Source organism: Melanotaenia boesemani, chromosome 9, assembly GCF_017639745.1.
Source record: "Melanotaenia boesemani isolate fMelBoe1 chromosome 9, fMelBoe1.pri, whole genome shotgun sequence".
NCBI classification, from domain to species: domain Eukaryota; kingdom Metazoa; phylum Chordata; class Actinopteri; order Atheriniformes; family Melanotaeniidae; genus Melanotaenia; species Melanotaenia boesemani.
In genome coordinates this window covers 14,684,088-14,704,403 of record NC_055690.1, presented here as the reverse complement: position 1 = coordinate 14,704,403, position 20,316 = coordinate 14,684,088, and the positions used below count along the sequence as shown (strand labels likewise).

Here is a 20,316-nt window from a genome sequence, read left to right as displayed (position 1 = left end):
TACTATAATATATCTATCTATATAGATAGATAGATAGATAGTTATTATTACTAATAAAATGATCTCTCTCATACTGCAGCACTTATTGTCACGTATTTATCCCTGTCCTTTCTGCTCTGATTGGTCATAAATGGTTTAGTTCGTAGCAACTTCTAGTATTTGCTTGGGTATCAAAATAGCTGCCAGGGAGGTATTCAACAAATATCTTTCATTTTCTGCGTTAGTCCAGACTACTAATGAGGCTTGGGCTTGACTACTAATGAGGCTTGGGCTTTAGGTGTGGACTTAAGGTTTTGTAACTTTTCAGCGTTTTTCTATGCAGAGAATACACTAATCTGTTAAAAAAAAAAGAAAATACTGCAATAAAGAGGGAAAATATTTGCTTCATACTGAAATTAGTATGTTACTATGATTGTGTGTAACCTGCATGAGAGACTCCTAGACTCTTGTTAAAATAACTATCAGTTTAATATTTATTCCACTTGATTTCAACCTGTTGGATCAATAGCTGCATCCAGGGAGCTTGCCATCCCACCTGGAGCAAACTCACGGACCAGATGTCTGTCTGTCTGCCACTGAGCGACAGAAAGAAGGGAAAATGTTTGCTATCAATCTACATTTACCTTTTAGCTTTTACACATCAAGCTGTAACTCAAGGCTAAAACTGGGATAAGAAATCACACTGATTTGCTTTGCTTTATCAAACTAAGTATCAGGCTCAATTTATCTATATATCCAATGGCAGTATTGTACATGGTCATTTTCCTCTCAGTGATGGGAAATCACATTTTAATAGAAAGTGAGAATAAATGTTTTAACAGGTAAGTCCCTCAGTGAGATGTGTTTGATACTTTTTTTTGCTTTGACATTTGGGACAAGGATGAAAACTGCTCTCAGTAGATCCTCAGTCAGATGGTATTTTAATCTACTCCTCTGCTGTGTAAAACCTCCCCCACAACGTAATTCTATAACAGTGGCCTCTGAAATGGGAATCGGTCGGAACAGTGGAAAGGCAGCAGGTGTATTACTTGGAACCAGGCGCCCTCGAGCTAGGAAGAGAAACGGCTCATGCATTAGATTACCAATGCCCCAAACCTGTCAAAAAATGCACCTGCTTGTGGCTTGACGTTAATAGGTTTGGACATGGTTTATAATTTAATTCCATTGTAGAATTAACTTTCAATACAGGAAGCTATTAGCTGGGGAGACGGTGATCTGCAGAGGATCCTTCAGTGCAGTCCCAGCCATCCCATGTGAATAGTAAAACTTTGACTTGCCTATAAAATACCAAATACCTACGGATTTTGTGTACTATGAAACCATAATAAATCCAATCTAGACTTTTGAGAAGAATCTGTCACAGCAGAATTAAGTACAATTCCCCCAACCTCTCATGCCTTCTGCTTTATTGGCTTAGAAGCAAATAGAATGATAACTGCAAAGTAATTCATGGGGCAGCGTAGGTAGATCCTGCACTGTTGGGATGTGTTGTGTGCTTTGCCAACAAGCTGCTATAAAAAAAACTATCACACTGAATTTCATGAAACTTGGAGAGGTGCAGCAGTAAGTAATAGCCCATTAAATTGTGCAGATTTGGAATAATTTAAAAAAGGTGTGGGGACGTTTAGTTTTTTTTTTTTTTTTTTTGTTGTTGTTGTTGTTGTTGTTTTTTTTTTACTCCGATTTGCTGTTACAGAAATAAAATGCAGATGCAATGATTGCTCCACAGAATTCTGGTTCTCTAATAAGCCATCTCAAAGACATAATTGGACCCTGCAACTAAAATAACTACACAGATTGCTGCCATCATAGATATTTTGAGCTACACCTGTGTTTAGTGTGCACAATATCAGCCAGGGGAAAGGTCTTGGGAAAGAAAATTGAAGAAAGGAATTGAGGCAGGCCTCTTTTTCTTGTTATCTTCTAAAATCCAGATAAAAATAATGGAGACATTTCTCTTTAAGTGAACCTAAGGTTACCATATTTATTCATGCTTTTCTGCTCCTTTTGGATTTCTAGGTGTGGCAGGTGTAGTCAGGCAGTCTAAATCCACATTTCAGTCACTATTTGATGGATGTAAAATTGTGTAGCATTTCTGATGCTTAGAGGATCTGTATTGTTTTTTAGATCATCTGCATTTATTTTAGTGCTGCGATGGTGTTCTGCGTTGCTCCTTATCTTTGTACTTTTAGTCCAATGACAAATTCTTGTTTCCCTTTAGGACAAATTGTAATAACTTGTGTAATTCCTTCAGTCTTTATGTATCTCATCATCGGGACAGAATTGAGTTTGTCAAACAGTCATCAGGTAAAACAGAAAATAAATGACATCCCCTTCAGCCTCAGCTGCCCTCTTTGTTCAATCCTGGACACTAAACTGAATGGTGAATGTGGCAGACATTAAATCTGTTAAGCATCGGCATTCGCATCATATCTTTTAGCCAGGACACAGTAGTGCACTGAAGTGAAGACTTAGTCTTGTTAGAGAACATCAGCCTTCTCTTTGACTGTAAAAGGCTTGTTTAGAAAATTATTTCAGTTGTATGTATGTACATGCTGAAGAATTTATTCTCCTACTGCCAGTTTGATTAATATTATAATGTGTTTTTCTTTTTCTTTAGTGCTTTGAGTTGTCTTTTAATTGTGGCTTCCAGCACATTTTACAGTTTGCAAATCCGCAGCAGTTATTGAATAAATTATTAAATTTTCCACTGTGGGGCTTCAGACTTACAAAAGGCAAGAGAAAGTGGAAATAACACATAAAGACGATGCTGTCATCTCTGTGATCAATTTGTGACAACTACTGTTCATTGGTAAACAAGGCTGTTGTAAAGGAGGCTGAGTCTTTTATTGGAGCTTTAGGGGGGAAAAAAAACATTTTATCAGGCTGTATCAGATGCTGGCAGCACGCTCGAGGCTGTCGTGAGGTGAGATGACAGCATCACAGTAATAAGTGGGCCAAGCAATTAGGACTGTAGGAAGAACAGAGAAAGTCTACTAAATCAGCACAGAGACCTTGAATTGTGACAGAAAAATCCAGTGTTTGTAAAAATCCTCAGGACAGAGCATGACTTTCTCTTTTCTAGCCACCGTAGAAAGATGAGAGAGAAGACCACCCCAGAATTCATAGCAACAACACACTGCTCAAAAAGAGGAGATGGGAGATGTTTTACCTTTGACACAAACTGCATATCATGTTCACCCTGCTGTGCTCAGTCCAATAGAAATTCAGACGGCTTCTTTTTTTAATCTGCACAGTGTCCTCCCTGCAGCTCAGGGATGCAGCAAAATGTACTGAGAGAAATCTAGGAGAGTGTTGGGTTCACAGACCTAGTACTTTATGGATTATCAGTAACACACAAAAACTAAGTCAACCAGACTGAAGAATAAAGGTGCAATGAAATTATCTTTCAGCACTACATATTACATGCTCTTTGACTATGACTGAAAGGGAGTGAGAGCTTAAACAGACAAGAATCAGCTATGCTCTTTAAAAGGAGAATTTAAGAAGATATTTTTGAGTTGCAGATATAGTTTATGCATTTGGATGTGAGCTTGCATTTTGTTAATAATCATCCCTGTTACAAGGTGCAGTGTTTACATGATAAGCAGGCTGAACATCCATATACTGTGGCTTGTAGTGCAGGAGGAATATGTCACAAGTCTGGGTAAAGTTTCCACCAGGTTATATAATACATTTTTATGAAAACAGATTACCTTCTATACAATTTTGAAAGTTTGACTTAAGATTTGCCTTTATGTAGTAAATGAAAATAATAATTACCTGAAAAATAAATGTTTGCCATCTCTGTTTTATGTCGGGTGGTTTAGCTCTGTCAAATCTCTTAAATGTTTGATGCTGCATTTCATTCAAGTTGAACATTTGAAATGTATTGGTTTGCATACATAGATAAAACCAAAGAGAATAAATTGCAGCTATCCATATATCATGTGTTTAGTCAGAACATTATTATAGAAGCCTTTGGAGCATAATAACCAGACACACTTACAATGTAGTGAGTGACAGAACATCAGCTTCTTCTTCAAGTCAGGTACATGAAATTGGCTCCAGTCTCAAGAGTTATTCCATCAAACTTGTATAAAGCTAGAGATCAGAATGTTTTAAATGCCCAGTCTCACAAGAAAACATGTCAAATGTGTTGGTTTTGCAGCAGGAGGAAAGAGAAAAATAGAGAATGTTCAGGATGAGTTTTAAAATAGCTACCTGTTGAATGAAGGTCCATGGATTAGAGTTTTCTAGTATCCCCTCATTCTTCTTTAGACAAAATGATTTCTAGCGAGATGTGGAAAGTGTATGTCATAACACATATGGAGGAGCAGAATGTTGACATGATGATGAATCTGTATCACATAAGCTGCATCTGTAAAGGCAACAGAATACAGCAGACTTACTAAATACTTACTTACACAAACTGCAAGAAGGCTTCTATAACTATTTTTTCAAGCATTGTTTTCAAATGTATATTCCCATAAAATATTTCCCAATGCAAGCATGAGCTGTCAGCTCAGATCATGGTTTCTATAGATCAGAACTGTTTTAAATCTTGCAGTTTCCATGAAGCAGTTGAATGTTGTCTAACCTTCAATCGGTTAGAAGAAACTTCTGCATCTTTTATTTGGCAATACAGACATTTTGTGGAGGCTCGCAGTAGGTACTCAGCCTACTGTGCCATGTGAACTGGGTAATGTGTTTTCAAATGGTATCTATTAAGGATGTGTCCCAACCACAGGTACCACCCCCTACAGAACATCTGTCATGCTCGGTTTTCAAGTGAGGCAAAGAAAAAACTTCCCGCTTTGGGAGAGGTGCTTCTGAAAGCCTCTTAAATGCTATTGATGCTTATTATTTAAAAAAGACTGAAAAATGTTCTTTACTCAAATAGTAAGGTAGTAGGTAGGAAGGTTTCCACGATCTCAGACCTGCCTGAGATTCTGAGGGGCCAAAATTCTCATTTGTCTAATTCATATATTTGAGTTCTTTGAGTTTTGCAGTACGTGTATCATTTGTCTCTTTTGGGTTCTTGAACTATGTGTGAAATGTAAAACCTGAAATGTCTAAATAATTGAGAAGTCTTTCATCCATTATCATACCTGCAAACAGTGTGTTGTAAACCACAACAGGAGACAGCTTTGCAACCTTTGTCTAAAACAGCAAACCACTTAACAAAGACCGAGACAAGCCTTCTGTGGGGAACCGATTAAATATCTTGCTGGCACTTGGAGGTGATGACTTTTCTTTCTTTCCATTTAGATAGAAGCCTTTGTTTTTAGCTAAAACTACCATTTTATTTGCTTCTTTGGAAACAAGATTTTGTTTTCCCTGTGTTTAAATCTTGATGTATGTCATGAAAGCAGATGTGGAAATATTTTCGTGAGAAGTGTGATATTGGTGTAACAGTGAGGTATGTGCTGTGCTATCAATATTCGGTGTGAACATGTGGACTGAGGTATTTCTGCATTTGAATAACAGCAGGATATTTTTGGCTGTTTGAGCTGAACATGTGGTGGTCTTCCTGGAAAGCTGACCTGTCGGTCTGGCTACAAGTTAGTGTTCAAGTCAACCAATGCCCATCTGCAACTGCTTCGGCTTTCTTCCCATCTGTCCCTTCTGCTGCTAACACAAAGACACACATGCACGAGGAAAATGACTAAGAAATGCCACAAGGTAACTGAAGAGAAAAGCATGAAATTCGCCATTCATCATTCTAACAAGTATGTGTGAAATTTAGACTTTAGTGTGCCTGTGGCAAACAGGATTGATGGAGCATCATCTTCAAACAACATAAATGAAGACATGTTTGTCAGATCTTGGGTAAAGGTCTTGTTCAAATGAGTGAAAAGTTTAATCTCACACACTGCCACCTACCAGCTGCCACACCACCAGCTCATGACAATGTGACAGAGCTTTGCTTAAATTCTCACACCATTCCATTGCTTTCCTGTCTCTGAACAGATATTGTATAAACAGAATAATCTATTTAATCTGCAATAAATTCAATATTTATGCAGAGTAAACAACTAAATCACACCTGGCTTTCCTCTGTAGGAGCACCTGTGAGCTTGAACAAATAATGAATAAAAGATTATGAAGCATTATTCTCTTATTTAAGATTTATGCATGACCTCATTGTGTGTCATTGCTTTCTTGTTTTTATATGATTAACAAGTTACAGATGCAACTGCTTATCCCACATATCAAGCATGGTCACAGCAGCTGACTCCTCAGTTTTCTCCATCCGTGCACAGCATGTGAATCTAAATGGATTTGAACTTTAGCTGCCTTTCAGCATCACATTTAAACATGCTGCTCCACTTACTGTGGCAAGTTACTGACTCAAGAAATGATGCTTATGAAAATAATAATAATAAGAAAAAAAACTATTATAGATATATAGAAACCATCTTGCAAATTGATATCACTTATACAAACATCTTTTTTTTATCAAATTCAAGCTAAACACTTGGAAAGATTCATGGCCATATATTTAACTGTGTTTTTTTATTTTATAAAGACAGAATGATAACAGCACATGTCAAAGTACGGAATACCACCTTTGTGATAGTTCTTGCTATAAATGGTGTTTTCAGGACAAACAATGGATCAAAAACTGTGTATTCTATTATAGAAGTGGCCAACTGCAGTAATGAATTACAGAAAACTTGAAATCGTTGTAATGGCATTAGAGTTGTCTTGAATGTAATGACTTATTTGACTTTATCCATTTGATTTTAAAAGCTAAAAACTATCTAGAAGATGAAGATGGTCACTTACTGTCAAAAATTAGGCTAAAATGAAAACACTTCTAGATATAATAGGACTCCTAACCACTAAATATCGGCTCCTAAACATTTCTATAAAGCCTGATAAACTAAAAACGCTGTATCAATATTTTTTATTTCAGCTGGAAATATTAGTTCTACGAGTGTTAGTGTAACAGACTTGTAGTATAAGACAGCCGAGGACAAAATTGTGAGTGGGTGAAATTTATGGTGGTAATCCTCCAATGTTGTGCTGCTATGGCCTACTTCTAGGGACCAACCAGTGTTGATCACCCCAATGCTGTCGCTGAATCATGAGTTAAAGCAACTGATATTGAAACCAAATTAACTAAACATATTTTTTAGAATTCATAAAAAGAAGTGTTATGTTTGATTTTTGGCTGAGTCTTGTCCGAATGACATATTGCCCAACTCGAACCATGATTGTGCCAAGAAGGATGCAGCATGGAGGGGAAAAAGTAGAAGAAAACCAGCTAACATACAAACACACTGTAGTGAAAATTAAGGTAAAAGAACTTTAAGGTGCTGTTTGCAGTTGCAGCCTGCAAAACAATTCAGAGGTATCGTCATAGTACAATCTGCACTTCAGACAAGATTTTGTTGCAAAGATCATCTGATTCTGTTCCCAAAGAGTAACTCACAAAAAAATATAAGATAGCAAAATTAGCACTACTTCAAGATTTGCCATATTAAATGCTAAATTCTATTTATTTTCAGGGGTTATTAAGGCATCATTAGTTAGAAATACTTATGCTCTGTGTGTTTTTGGTCTTTTGGAAAATGTTTTAAGTAAATTTCCATTAGACCTTAACCATCTGTATTTTTTTTTCTTAAGACTTTAGGTACAAATCTCCAACTCCAACCTCCTTTCCAAACAGGGTCACCTTTGGCTCTAAAAAAAAAAAAAAAAACAGGGTGGCAGCAGCAAAATGGCAAACTAGTTCTTCAAAACAGGCATTTGTAAGCCTTTGGGTGATGTCACTGTAACTCAGCCACTTCATTCACTCAACCTATGTCAACAACACACCTGCATATTTTCATGATGTTTTTCTTGTGCAGTCGTGTTCCTTGTTGACAACTTTTGTAAACAAATACTAAGTCAGTCAATACAAGCACACGTGGTGATAAAGAATCCCCCCACCTAATCAAAGCCTTTCAGCCCGAGTATAGAGCATCCTGGCTTTTAGAGATTTTCCACAGTACAATGCATTTGAGTTTTCACATTTTTTTAATTGTACAGCACTTTTGACATAGTTGTTTTTAAATGTGCTTATAAATTAATCTAACTATACAAAATCTATCCATCTAGTCATCCATTGTCTATCCCCACTTATTCCACTGCAGGGGTGAGAGATGGCTGGAGTCTATAGCCAGGGTGCATCCTAAACAGGTTGCCAGGCAATCACAGGGGTCCTGGTACTAAATTCAACTCTGTAAATGCTTTATAAGATGGTTTTAATTAACCAACATACAACTGTCCAATTCAATATTGAAAACCATGTGTCATGTTAACTTTCAAACAAGGACCTTGAAATTAATTGGCCTAAAACCTAATTTTATATCAATTTTATTTAACAACTGAGCACATAGTACATCTTATGTTTGTTCATTTATTTTAAACAATTTAGGAATGAAATGCCGAGCCAGTTGGCCACCTGATGTATTAATTTTGTAGAGCTGTAGTTTCTCTGCGGGTTCATATGTTGGATTATGAGTTTGTGAGGAGAATTAAGACTGATCTTTGTTCTCCAGTCCCTGAGGACATGACCCCTCTCCCTGCCTTGACCAGACAGACCTTGAAGATGCAGAGAGAGAAAAGGGGCAACCTGAATGTCTGTTCAATCCATTTCAAAAAGTAAGACTCTGCAGTGATTGACAGGAGGCGAGGTTATCCTCATATTTACCCTTATAGAAATACATGAGGTTGTAAGAATATAAAAGATAAATAAATAAATAAATAAAAAGAAATAGAAATGCTGGAGCACAAAATGGCTTGGCAAGTGAATAGCCAAACAGGAAGAAAGAGAAATGGGAAGCATAATGCATGAACTGATGGGCTGGTTCCAGAAGATGATGGAATACATAAATGCATTAATACAAAATTCATTTTCAAAGCCAAACAGAATCTTTTGTCCTTACGAGATTTTCCCTTTATAGAATGGTAACATAGAAACTTCCACTTTAAACATATCAAATTATGAACATATAAGTCTAGACATGTTTGAATTGTATGCTGAACCATTAAGATTCTGCATTTTCTAAATGACCAAAAAGAACTAAATTAAATGTTTTGCATCAGCAACCAGGATGGCTACTGGTTTCTGATCTGTTGAAGCCATCCACTGTATTTTCAAAGCTTTTTAAAATGCTTTGGATGTGTAATACTCCTACAAAGCTAATGATTAATCATCATACCCTCCCACTCAGCCTACATTTTGCCCAACACATTTGCACATTTGACCCTGCGGGGGCAAGAATGAAGCTTATTCCCATTGTTGAATTGCTCACAGTGAATCCTGTTCAAATATGCAAACCTATATTCTCTTTAGTTTTACGGATAAGCCCCAGACACTGAGCAGTCATCCTGCAGGGGCCACTTAAGTGATGTGTTTAAGGGATGTGAAACCCTTGTGTGTAGGGGGATGAGTGAAAAATCAAAATCTAGGGATGAAATGTCGAGGTGTAGTTATTTGATTGTAGGTCATTAAATAGAAGTTTGCTCGTTAATGACCAGCCTGATTATAGAAGTGATTTTCAAGAGCTTACTTTACTCTTTTCTAAGTGATGATGAATCATGTTTCAGTTCCAGGTAGTGATCCAAAACGAGTTGTGATTGTGATGACCGTGGTATTACTTTAATGATTTCTTGAGGACCAGAAATTTAGTAAAAGTATTGATTAACCAAAGTAAACAACAGAACTGTGCATTTGTTTTTGTTTTTGTTTTTTGTTAATGTATGGAGTCTTCAAAGATTGCTGACCTCTTCAAACTATGTGGAATAAGAAGAGCATCATGTAAGAATATTAATTAACATCCTCTTTTTCGATACAGGTCTTGTGGAGGTTTGGAGGTGTAGCCTAAAACCGATACACCAAACCAGCAACTGTGGCTGCATGGGTATGATCTTCTGACAAACATTGAGGCTGATACCGCTGTTCCTAATTCAGCGCAGCTTTAGGACCCGGGGAGGCAGACGCTGCTGCTCCCTGCAGGAGCAGCATGGATAGATTTGTATGCGCCTGGCTCTTCACCGCTGCACTAACCGCAATGTAGTCTTCATAACCGCACAGGATATTCTATTTTTTAACCCAGAAGGATAAGTTTAACAAAGGGCTCTGCTTTGGTTCGACTTAACAATGGTGTATGTTTAACAAAACTGGATAACCACTCTCCACTCAACTCGCCCGATCAGTAGTTGTAGACTCTCTTTCTCCCGGTGTCGTTCTGAAAGAGGCGCGCAGCGAATAAAAGTTTTACGAACCCCGTCATGGATCACTTCTGCTCTTAGGTGGAAACGCGAGTAGCAGCCACCGCATCGTTTTGGAAGGGTAAGTTAATTTTTTACTTGTGTCTGCAAGACTGCTGTAAGTGAAGTGACGCGCACAGTTTGGTGAAAAACGATGCGCGTTGCTTTCAGTGCTGGCGCGGAGAGCTGTGCTGTTGACTATATGGTTCATACAGGAAAAGGCTGCAGTTGTGAACATATTACACTGAAACTCAAGCTGTGTGTAAATCTTTGCGTCTTTTACGCAAACCGGTATAGGAAGACCACGGTCTTATTGTGGATACATGTGCAGAAAATGTTCTGTGCTGTTGTGGTTTGGAAATCAGAAGTTTGATTTAAAAGCATCTCCACAGCTAGTGTGGCTTTCCACTGTGATTTGACAGGTGCGTGTGAGTGTGTTACTTGTCAAGGCAGCCTGTTGACTGACAGCCTGACAGGCTGGTGCTCATCTGACGGAGCTGTCCTTTCTCTTTGGTGCTGAAAGTTTCCCAGCTGGCCACATGGCTTGTCGCATCACCGGAGAAGAAAGACGGGAATGAAGCTTTGTGGGCTCATGTGTTGTCGCTCTATAGACAAACCTTTAGGCTTCAACACCAAAACGCTACTCCCCCCCCTCCCCACCCCCCACCCACCCCCGATAGTGTGCCTGCGGGATGTGCAAAATCCACGGTTTGCGCAGGTGGGTAGGCACATACTTCCCGCACTAAGAGCACGATTCCAGCAGGGACTGAATCAATAGAACTTGAATCAACAGAAGGCATTAAGTATGCTATTGTGAGTGTTGTAGTGAAACCAGGGTGACAGTTTAAATCTTTTCAGGGACTTTGCTGCACCACAGTGCAGTTATATGAACTTCGCTCACAATGAAATTGGCACAATAGACAACGATTCTGCATGTGATCACTTTTGTTACCTACAACCCAAGGGTTCTTATATGTGGTTTTTAACTATTCATGCAGTGCTTATTTTCTTTTTCTTTATATCGTCTTCTGTGGGGGGTTTTTTTTCTTCAAGACAGGTGGAGTATAATCCACGTAGCTCCTTCTGTGTTGCGCTCACTGCCGATGCTCTACTCTGTGATGTAGTCAGTCCTTTGTGTTTCTGTGTGAGTCCTACCAGTCTTTGAAGCGACTGGAAATGGTACCTCAGACTAATTTACTTTCTCTGAGAAAAATAGGAGCATTCTCTCATTTCGCGTTTTGTGCTTATCTTTACATGGCTTGATGAAAGAGATGACTGACTGCCTGAGTAGTTATCACTTTACCACCGACCGCAGTATCTGTTGATTTTAAAGGAAAACTTTGCTTGAATAAGCATTGTGAGGAATTGTTGTCAAGTTTACTTGATTTTTTTTTTTTTTTATTTTTTTTATGATAAACCATAGTCTTTGGTATGATCGACTTGGGTAACTCCAGTGCATTATTCTCTTAGTTTACAAAGAAAATCCAAATATTTTCCAATAAAAGCTTATTACTGTAACCACAATTCAGGAAAGTCAGTTGTTGCTTTGAGCTTATTTAGAGTTTATTACTATTCAAAGAAATTGATTTTTAATTTTATCTACGTGCTGCAATCTTGTCTCTTTAAATACCCATGTGGTCCATTTTTTTTTCTTACAATATTAATAAAATATTGCACATTTTATATAAAAATGAGATTGGATACAAAACATTTATAATTGTATAATACTCTAAAGATAAATTCAATGAAAACAATATTAGGATAGAGAGCCACTTTGTCTGCACCTTCTTATTGCCTTTATTTGTGGTATGGGTGACTTTGCCCATTGCAAACTGCTGGTCACACGTATGTGGTTGCCTCAATAAATCTCTCTAATCCAGAGAGGCGGACCAGATATGCCTTCATGGCAAATTTGAGGCTTATTGGTAGACTTAGAATTTTGTGTGTGACAGCCAAAGCAGAACATTAATAGATTTCGTCTAACAGGATTAGTGATATTTGGAAATAAGACAGGAAGCAGAAAATTAATAAGACATTAATACCCAGTGAGCAAAACCTAACAACACTTACTAATGTGTGAATAAAGATCCTTTGAAAGGCACACAAGCCTCCGTTCTTAAATCCCCCATAGCTGCATTGCAGAATTATGACAGTGTTTGCAGTCACTCTCCCTGTTTGTAAAAAGACTCATTCTTTCTGCTTTATATTCACTGTAAAGAGGATGAAAGGCATCTAAAGAAAATCATTAAACTTGCACATTTCTTGTGTATGAGCCATTTTTGTCTAGAAACGGGCGGCAGAAACAACATAATAACTTTTTTGTCAGGTGAAAATGATAGAGGAAGTGACCATCGGTCTCCTTTATCTTCCCTATGCCCTCACATGTCTGAACGCCCTGAGGCTGGTGACGATTGATTTCTATTTTATTGTTTTTATTTTTCATTTCACTGCCAAAACGCAAGGAGTCACTGTCCTGGAAGGTTGCCTGATTGAAAATCTCTAGTTCCCCCGTCGTCTGTGGCTCATCCCGACCGAGCCCCGAGGCTGTGGGTCCTACATAAGGGAAACCCTGTTTCATCTGACACCCGACCTCACATGCAAAAGGTCGAGTGCTGCTAGCTGTCATCAGGTCTCATCATTCCCTCATGACACGGTTATAATGGTGCCCTGTGGATGGCGTGTCAGTCGCCCATGGTGGCAAGTCAATTAGTCATGTCTAGAGGAAGCCAGAATATGTTTACTGGTTAGATTTTCTTATTTGTGGTAACACATACGATGACAATTTTGAATCTCCCTATAAATACTTTAATATTGGACAATAGTAAGGGAACCAAGTAAGATTCTTCAAGGCTTTTTTAGTTCATGTTCATGACTTTGTTTTAGTGCTTTATGCTGAGTCAAAGAAATGAATTTAAACAAAACAGAGGAGAAAATATGATGAACCCCACTGAGATTAATAACTGAGAAAGAGGGGATTTGATCAAAAGCATGAATTAAGATATCTGTGGTTTTCTCTCAAGGAGATTCAGCATTGTGGTAATCAAACACACAATCTGTGGAGATTGATAACTCTTAAGTACCTGGGAGATTATTCCACAGAAATGTACTCTGTCTGTCCATGTGTGTGCTGAGAGTTGCTTACAGATGGCTTATGAACCAATCTTTTTCATCATTTCTGAACATAGCGCAAATACATATGTTCAAACTGCAAGGATGCTGATGGGACTCTGGTTTTATTTATTAAGGCCATTTTCTGCTCACATATATTCTTGTTTGGCTGGGCCAGTTATGTTTGTATTTACTTCAAGAACATACTGTCATGGAAGAGGAATTTGGTCTGCCTCCAAGTCTGTAATGCCACACTGATGTACAGCTCCATAAAGTGTGAAATGGAAGAGATAGAAAATGTAGCTGTGAGTGTGCTCAATGATTTGTCTGAGGATAAGTGTTCATTTACTGCTCCAAAACTCGCAGTAATGTAACCCACATAAAACATGATCTTGATTACTTGCGGTTGGCTAGAAGTAACTCAGTCCCATGCTTCATTCTAAGACATGTTTTAAAGAGATAAGAGCAATTCAACCGCTGCATACCACCTAGTGTTAGAGCAAATGCTTTGGGAGTAAGGTTTTGTGATAGACTGCTGTCCTAGTCACAAGTTTGTGTTGTTCACCTGCTATAAGCTGCTTCATCCCTCTGCATCGGATGATAAGCTCCTGGCCTGTCAGCTTCCTCAGCATGGATGAGGCCATCCTGCACTCAGATGACTACTGACAAATGTAAATGCTCAGAAAACCATTCTGTGAATGCAAAAAAGCCTTTACCGCTCACTGTCAACCTCTGCTGCTGCTTTAGGTTTACAGTAGTTGAAAGTGGTACATTTTTGTTTAAAAGCCAAGGTCAAACTGGAGTTAAAATTTCCCCAATGCTAAAGGCAAAATGGGAGAGAAATGGTTTCTTGTATGATTTGAACTATGACCACACATCTCAGATCTAAAATTAATCTGCCATGAAAATATTTAACACCCATAAACAACAAGCAACACATGTAACAGCATTCCCAGATTAAGAGCTGCTGCTGTCAGCTGGCCAGCTAGCATTGACATCTTGAAGTGGCCCCAGTGTGCTCATTGTTGGGTAAGTCTTTTGTAACATCTGCTGAATACGGACAACTTATAATATTTAATTATTTAATGTACGAAAAAGTTGCAGGCTTGTTAGTATGTCATTTCTCATGCAAGATGTAAGGAGAAATTAAATATCAGTTTGTTTTGAAGATGAAAACCAGAAGGGCACATGTTGGAGTAAGCAATCTCCACCACTACCAACACACAAGTTCACAGTTTTAAAGAAAGTGATCCTGATTCACACTGACATTTGATTGCTTATTCCTTTAGAAACACCACATCTCTTTAGTAAATTTCAGAAAATCATCTCTTTTTCTTTAATCTTGCTGACAAACAACCAAATTAATGAAGAGCACTGAGAATGCATCTCATCCTTGGCTCTCACCTTGGTGGAATAATTAGCTTTTAGTTCAAACCTGTGTTACCCATACAACATTACATGGACAGCCTAAAATAACATAAAAGATTCAATTATTACTCAAGGTGCAGAATAAAGATTCCTCCTCCTGTACAGCCTTGTGCTATATCCTGATTTCTTTTCTCCCCAGTTTGCTGCAACATGCTTTCATTGTGAAAAAAACTTGATCACAGTCTGGTCATCCCTTACAGCAGTGACACCTAGACAATTTGGCAGGCTATCTGGGGTCTGTTATTTTCTTTTTCCCCTTGTGGTAAGGTGCTGCATTATTTAGTAGATTTTGAAATCATAAAACAGCTTGGTTCCCAGCGGGAGGCACTTGGATGTTTTTCATTCCCAATGTTTATAAAGTGTCTTTTGTATGTTGGCTGGCGTGAACTTAAACACAGTTTAAAATGATTTTCTGTGGTAGCAACTGTCTAAACATTTTCATTTTCACCATGAAACAGTTGTCCCACCCCCTCCCATACTCAAGCTCTACCTTTCCCATTGCAAGTATTTCTGTCACCAATGACCAGTTGCAGTAACTGCTCTACTACTTCTTGGGAAAAGAGTCCCTCAATCTCCATTCTTAACAGGCTACATGTTATCTGTTAGACAAATACAAAATAATTGTATGTTTATTGTGTGACATTAATAGGAATGGATAAGTACATAATCAGAAGCAACATTTTACTTCCCCTCTAAAAAAAAAACAAAAAAAAAAAAAAACACCAAGAAATCAACAAGGTCATTTCTGCTGCGTGCCCATGTTGGTTAGAAAGTAAGCTGCTATTTGCATGTTTTGTTTGCATCAAGCAGCATCTTTAAACAGTGACAAAGTTTGTGCATGCTCAGCAGTGACAGTGTTTGATGTCAATACCCAGTTCCAATTGGTATGGGAGAGTGTACACGGTTATCTGATGTGCTTTGTCTATTTGCGTCTCAGATGTGAGTGCTGCTCTATTTTTGCAGCTGATTGAAATGCATCTTTGTGTATATCAGCTTACATTGTAAATGTCTGCATGTCTATGTGAGTGTTGCATGTATCTTGGATGTGACTTTTTAGATCAGCAGTCACCCCAAAACACCGTGCAGGTCATCACAATGAAGTGCATTGTTGTGTCTGGGTCAAAGGTAGAGACAAAGGCAGAAAACACTTTCGGTTGAGAACAAAGCAATGTGTGTGTAGCACCACATTAACACAACTAGGTAAAATGAAGATTCATGGAATATCCTTTTCAATAGTTATATGGAAATGGACTCTCTTTCTCATAGACCACTCAGAATCAATGGCCATTATGTTTGCTGAATAGATGTGTGAAGAGTCTCTTTCTCCTTGTGTGTACACATCCTGCAATAGTTATGTTTTGTTTAACGATGGGCTGGTGTGGCCCCATGGACATCGTTTGTCCCCTTTAATTACCTGGAGGCAAAGATTGTTTTTCATTGTAAGGGGCCAGGGAATTCTAGTCTGTACGACCTCCTTCCCTAAGGCCTACTGCTCTGAGCATTGATGTTGGAGGGTGTGCAGAAAACAGATGCTACCCCATCATTTCTGAGTGTTTGTACTAATGATGAGCTTCACTAGGCTATCATTCTACACTTTAATGGAAGTTCACCCTGATTTAAAGTCTGATTTTATAGATGGAGAAGTGTTTTCCAATTCTGCTTTTCACCAAGGGCCATACTTGCTCTACAGTGGCACTGTATTTCTTTACTTTGTCTTGTCCTTGTGGTGTTAAAGAGAGAAGGGCTTTATGTCAAATCTGCTGCTGCTTGCTTTCAGAGTAAACAATGGCCTACTTCCAAAACATAGAGAAGTTTTTATATATTGATCTACCTGGCAGGCAGACATTGATCACTGCTTATTTTATTGCTATTTGAAAATCAAATTGCACAGACTTGAAAATAGAGATAGGTAATCAATCATATTTCACCTCTACAGTTTCTCTTATTGTTTAGCTCATTTAGAGGCATCTTTGCTGATGCTCTCAAAGACAGTCAGGGTGTTCATACTTTAGAGTGGACTGTTATTGCTCTGACAACCTGTGTAGTCCTTAAATCAAACCAGTCAAGAGGCAGACAATGAATTTTGTAATACACTAAGATTTTTATGATCATAAAATGCTGACATTTACCAAAATCACACCCTCAATCTTTTGATTTAAACATGCAAAATTGCACCTCAACAAAGGGTCCCTCCTCACAACTCCTTTATTTGAAATCTTGACAGGAGATGAAAGCAAGACTAATAAGTATTATTTACGATACCCCTCAATAACACTCTGTTTGTGTATCTTGTAAGTGATGGGAAGTCTTAAAACCAGATCATCCTTACCTCATATCCTCAATACGGTCAGAAAGCCACACAGGGACAGACATTTAAATCAATGGCCAGACTGGTATGTTTTTCTTCCCTGTCCCATGTGTGAGCGTCTATTCTGCTTGTATTTAAGTGTATGATAGGATGTGTCCCATAGGCTGGCTCTAATTCCCCATGGTGTCCATCAGACCCCTGTCCCCCAAAGCTCTGACAGAAGGAGCTATTATTTTCTCATCGCCCCGGTGGCACATGTCCCCCAGGAGCGGCTCCACCACGTGACAGACAGCTTCGTAAACACAGGCGGCCAAGGGATGACTGAGTGAAAGCTGACCGCAGTCATGCCCTTGTCCCGCCTTTTCTCCCTCCTCCTCTTTATCATCTCTCCAAACCTCTCTGAACCTTTCATCTCTCTGCATCTTTATCATGACCTGGTTCACCTTCATCCTGATCACACTGCCTTCCCCTGGCATGCTGGGTCAGAAGTCACCTGTGTCAAGGCTATGTCTAACCTTGCTGCAACCTTTCTACCTGCTGACCAAGATTCTGCCCTAAGCACCTTTGAACTTTGGTCATCAGTTATAGTTATCTAAACATGTTGTTCCCTCTTGTGATAGTTTTAATATTTTTTTCAGATGCACTCTATTAGTTCCTTTCATTCAGTATCATAACAACATAGCAGAGATTGAATGGGCTGGCACAGCTCCTCTGTGTGTGTCAGTAGGTCTAACTCCTGTGTAACTAAGACAGATGACTGTGTCAAGGTTGTTTCCCCAAAGGGCTGGCAGAGTGGTTGTCCTCCCAAGCTGCTCTGCTCTCACCACTTTACCAGTTTGGTTGGGGGCTCGCTGGTTATTGTAATGACCTAATGTAGACTCAGGCTGGGACATCTATCTACATCAGTGTGCGAGAGACAGGAGCACCCTCTGAGCCTGTTTTCAGGCTTGGGTGTCTGTGTTTGTCTGTGTTTTCTTGTCTGGTTATTTGATTGAGCCTTTTCTCTCTTTGGAAAAGTTATATGAAAACAACAAGAAATCACACATGACATAAATAATTTAAGATTTTGATTTCTGTTGCAATATCTTATTTATTGTTTGCACAGTTGTGTACATTTGATGCTTTTGTCAATGCAACGGTTTCAAAAGAAGTTACTTTTAGCTTTCAGTGTTAAACAAGGTTATATCTTTTAAAGATGTATAAAGATTTTTACAGTAGGTAAACTGACATAATCAGCACTTTAATGTTTCATTGACCTATATTATAAGGCAATAATAATATAAATAACTTTGGTCCTTGAAGGCTGTTGTCCTGAAAGTTTTTAGATGTTTCCTTGCTTCTTCACACACAATTCAAATGAAATGGATCGAACAGCTTATTAGGTTCTATCTCCATATCTTGCATATTAAAAATGACAAGCTTTTGGAGTTTGCAATGTGGGGGAAAAAAAGAAAGGAAGAAACAAGCTGTGCTTATTCCTTTTGGTGAATAGTGATAAAGATATTAAAGAATGTGCTAGTGACATTTGTTAAAAGGAATGTTTTTACTTGTGCTTGCCAGTTTTTCCAAAAACAAGCTCACCCCTGACATGGTTTTGTAGGGAAAATACTGTAATTGCTAGAAGTATTTTAATATGCTGTTGGCTTTCACTGCCTATAACTAACAAGATAGTGGTATATATTTTTAAAATATCTGTCCTTTTTAAGGATTACACAGGAGAAAATTGACAGTAGTTTAAGGGCATTTCTGTCCTGATTAAAAAAAAAACTTTGCTTTTTGCATTGAAATAACAAGAACTTTTAACCATATCTCATTGAATCTTTTGTTTTGGATTGTGAGATTTTCATGTTTTTTTTTTTAATCTACTTTTCCCACACTCCATTAAGAATTCATAATATCCAGTTAACGTTGTAAATTGGCAATAGTAGGACCAAAAAGGATATAGATTTCAGAAAACCAAAGTTAATCCACCTTATTGATCCATTAAAATTGTTTTCGGTGTTTCTCCAGCTCTACTGGAACACATTAAACTTATGTCAATATCATTATTTTGTGCTATGAGACAAACAATATCCTCCTTGTTCTACATGTAATGACCTTTTTAAATAGAAACACCTGCAATTTCCTGCATGCTTCATTTCCTGTGGATGCCTTGTCTGTCTCTGCCTCATCACTTTTTATTTCACAGACTTAAATGATCATTTTGCTTTTACCTTTGTTGACCTCCAAATACTAAAACACATTTAGAATAGTGCTTCAAGCGGTTATCAAGTCCCAGTAAATAAAACTGTCTAATATTCTCTGGTTGAAGCACCAAGAAATTCTTGAATACAGATTTTTCATAAGTTTAATGCATGTAATAGAGGAGGACAATAGACTCCTGTCTGGATTAATGATGCATACAGGGCATTTCTATTAGTAGGGAGGTGGAGGGGCATGGAGTATTCTGTTAGTGGATTATTATTATTACCATTATCAATATTTTTATAAAAAATTCAAATTGCTTCCCATTTTTGAAAGATACTATACCTTCTTGAAGCAGAAGAGAAGTGCATAGAATCTGTAAGGCTATGACCTTTAAATAAGACAAAAAAGACAAAAAAATCATATGTATCCAAATGCCTTATTGTTTGATCTTTCAGCACATGCCTCACCAGTAATAATTATTAATCAATTACTCCCACTTGATTGAGAACTTGTTGGCTCTTTTCAGCTATTAGATTTACAATGAAAAGAGACAATAAAACTCTTTCAAACAGAATTTGATCACTTCTGGTTGTTGATGGTCAAGCCACTGACAAACTGTGAATTAATGGCTCGTGGAAGCTATAGCAATTAAATTTGGTTAATCTGGTCAATTTGCAAGATAAAAAAGAAACGTGTCATTTTTCAGTCTCTGTGCTTCCAATTTGTTGCACTTGCTCAAGAACTACATTTTATTGTGTCGTTCTTTTGCATAGTATTATCCTTCCAGATGCTCCCTCAAACCACATTAAAGGTCCCATATTATATTTTTTCTCAACAATTTCACATGGATTTGAGAGGCCATCAATATTGTTTTCAAAGCGTATTACCGTAAATTCAGTCATGGACCTCAATTTCAGCATTTCCAAAAGTGGCTCTAGTAAGCTCTAATGAGAACAGGCTGTTTCTGTGTCTGAACCTCTAAATGTTCATGACTGGTGCCTGTCCACGCCCCTCTCTGC

The 20,316-nt window shown here is 38.0% G+C and overlaps 1 protein-coding gene across 5 annotated transcripts in view; it reads left to right on the top strand.

The window, feature by feature from the left end:
- The window catches only part of robo1 (roundabout, axon guidance receptor, homolog 1 (Drosophila)), a 291,012-nt gene that overhangs the window by 46,475 nt on the left and 224,221 nt on the right, over nt 1-20,316 (top strand). For 3 of the 5 annotated variants that reach the window (XM_041994263.1, XM_041994259.1, XM_041994258.1), the window contains exon 1: nt 8,574-8,655. The exons of 1 other annotated variant lie outside the window; for it this stretch is intronic. In XM_041994263.1, the coding sequence (XP_041850197.1) occupies nt 8,603-8,655 (53 nt within the window). In that variant the 5' untranslated portion in view covers nt 8,574-8,602. Of the gene's footprint in view, nt 1-8,573; nt 8,656-10,051; nt 10,349-20,316 lie in introns of those variants that run through there. One more of the 5 variants, XM_041994261.1, reaches the window with a different exon arrangement.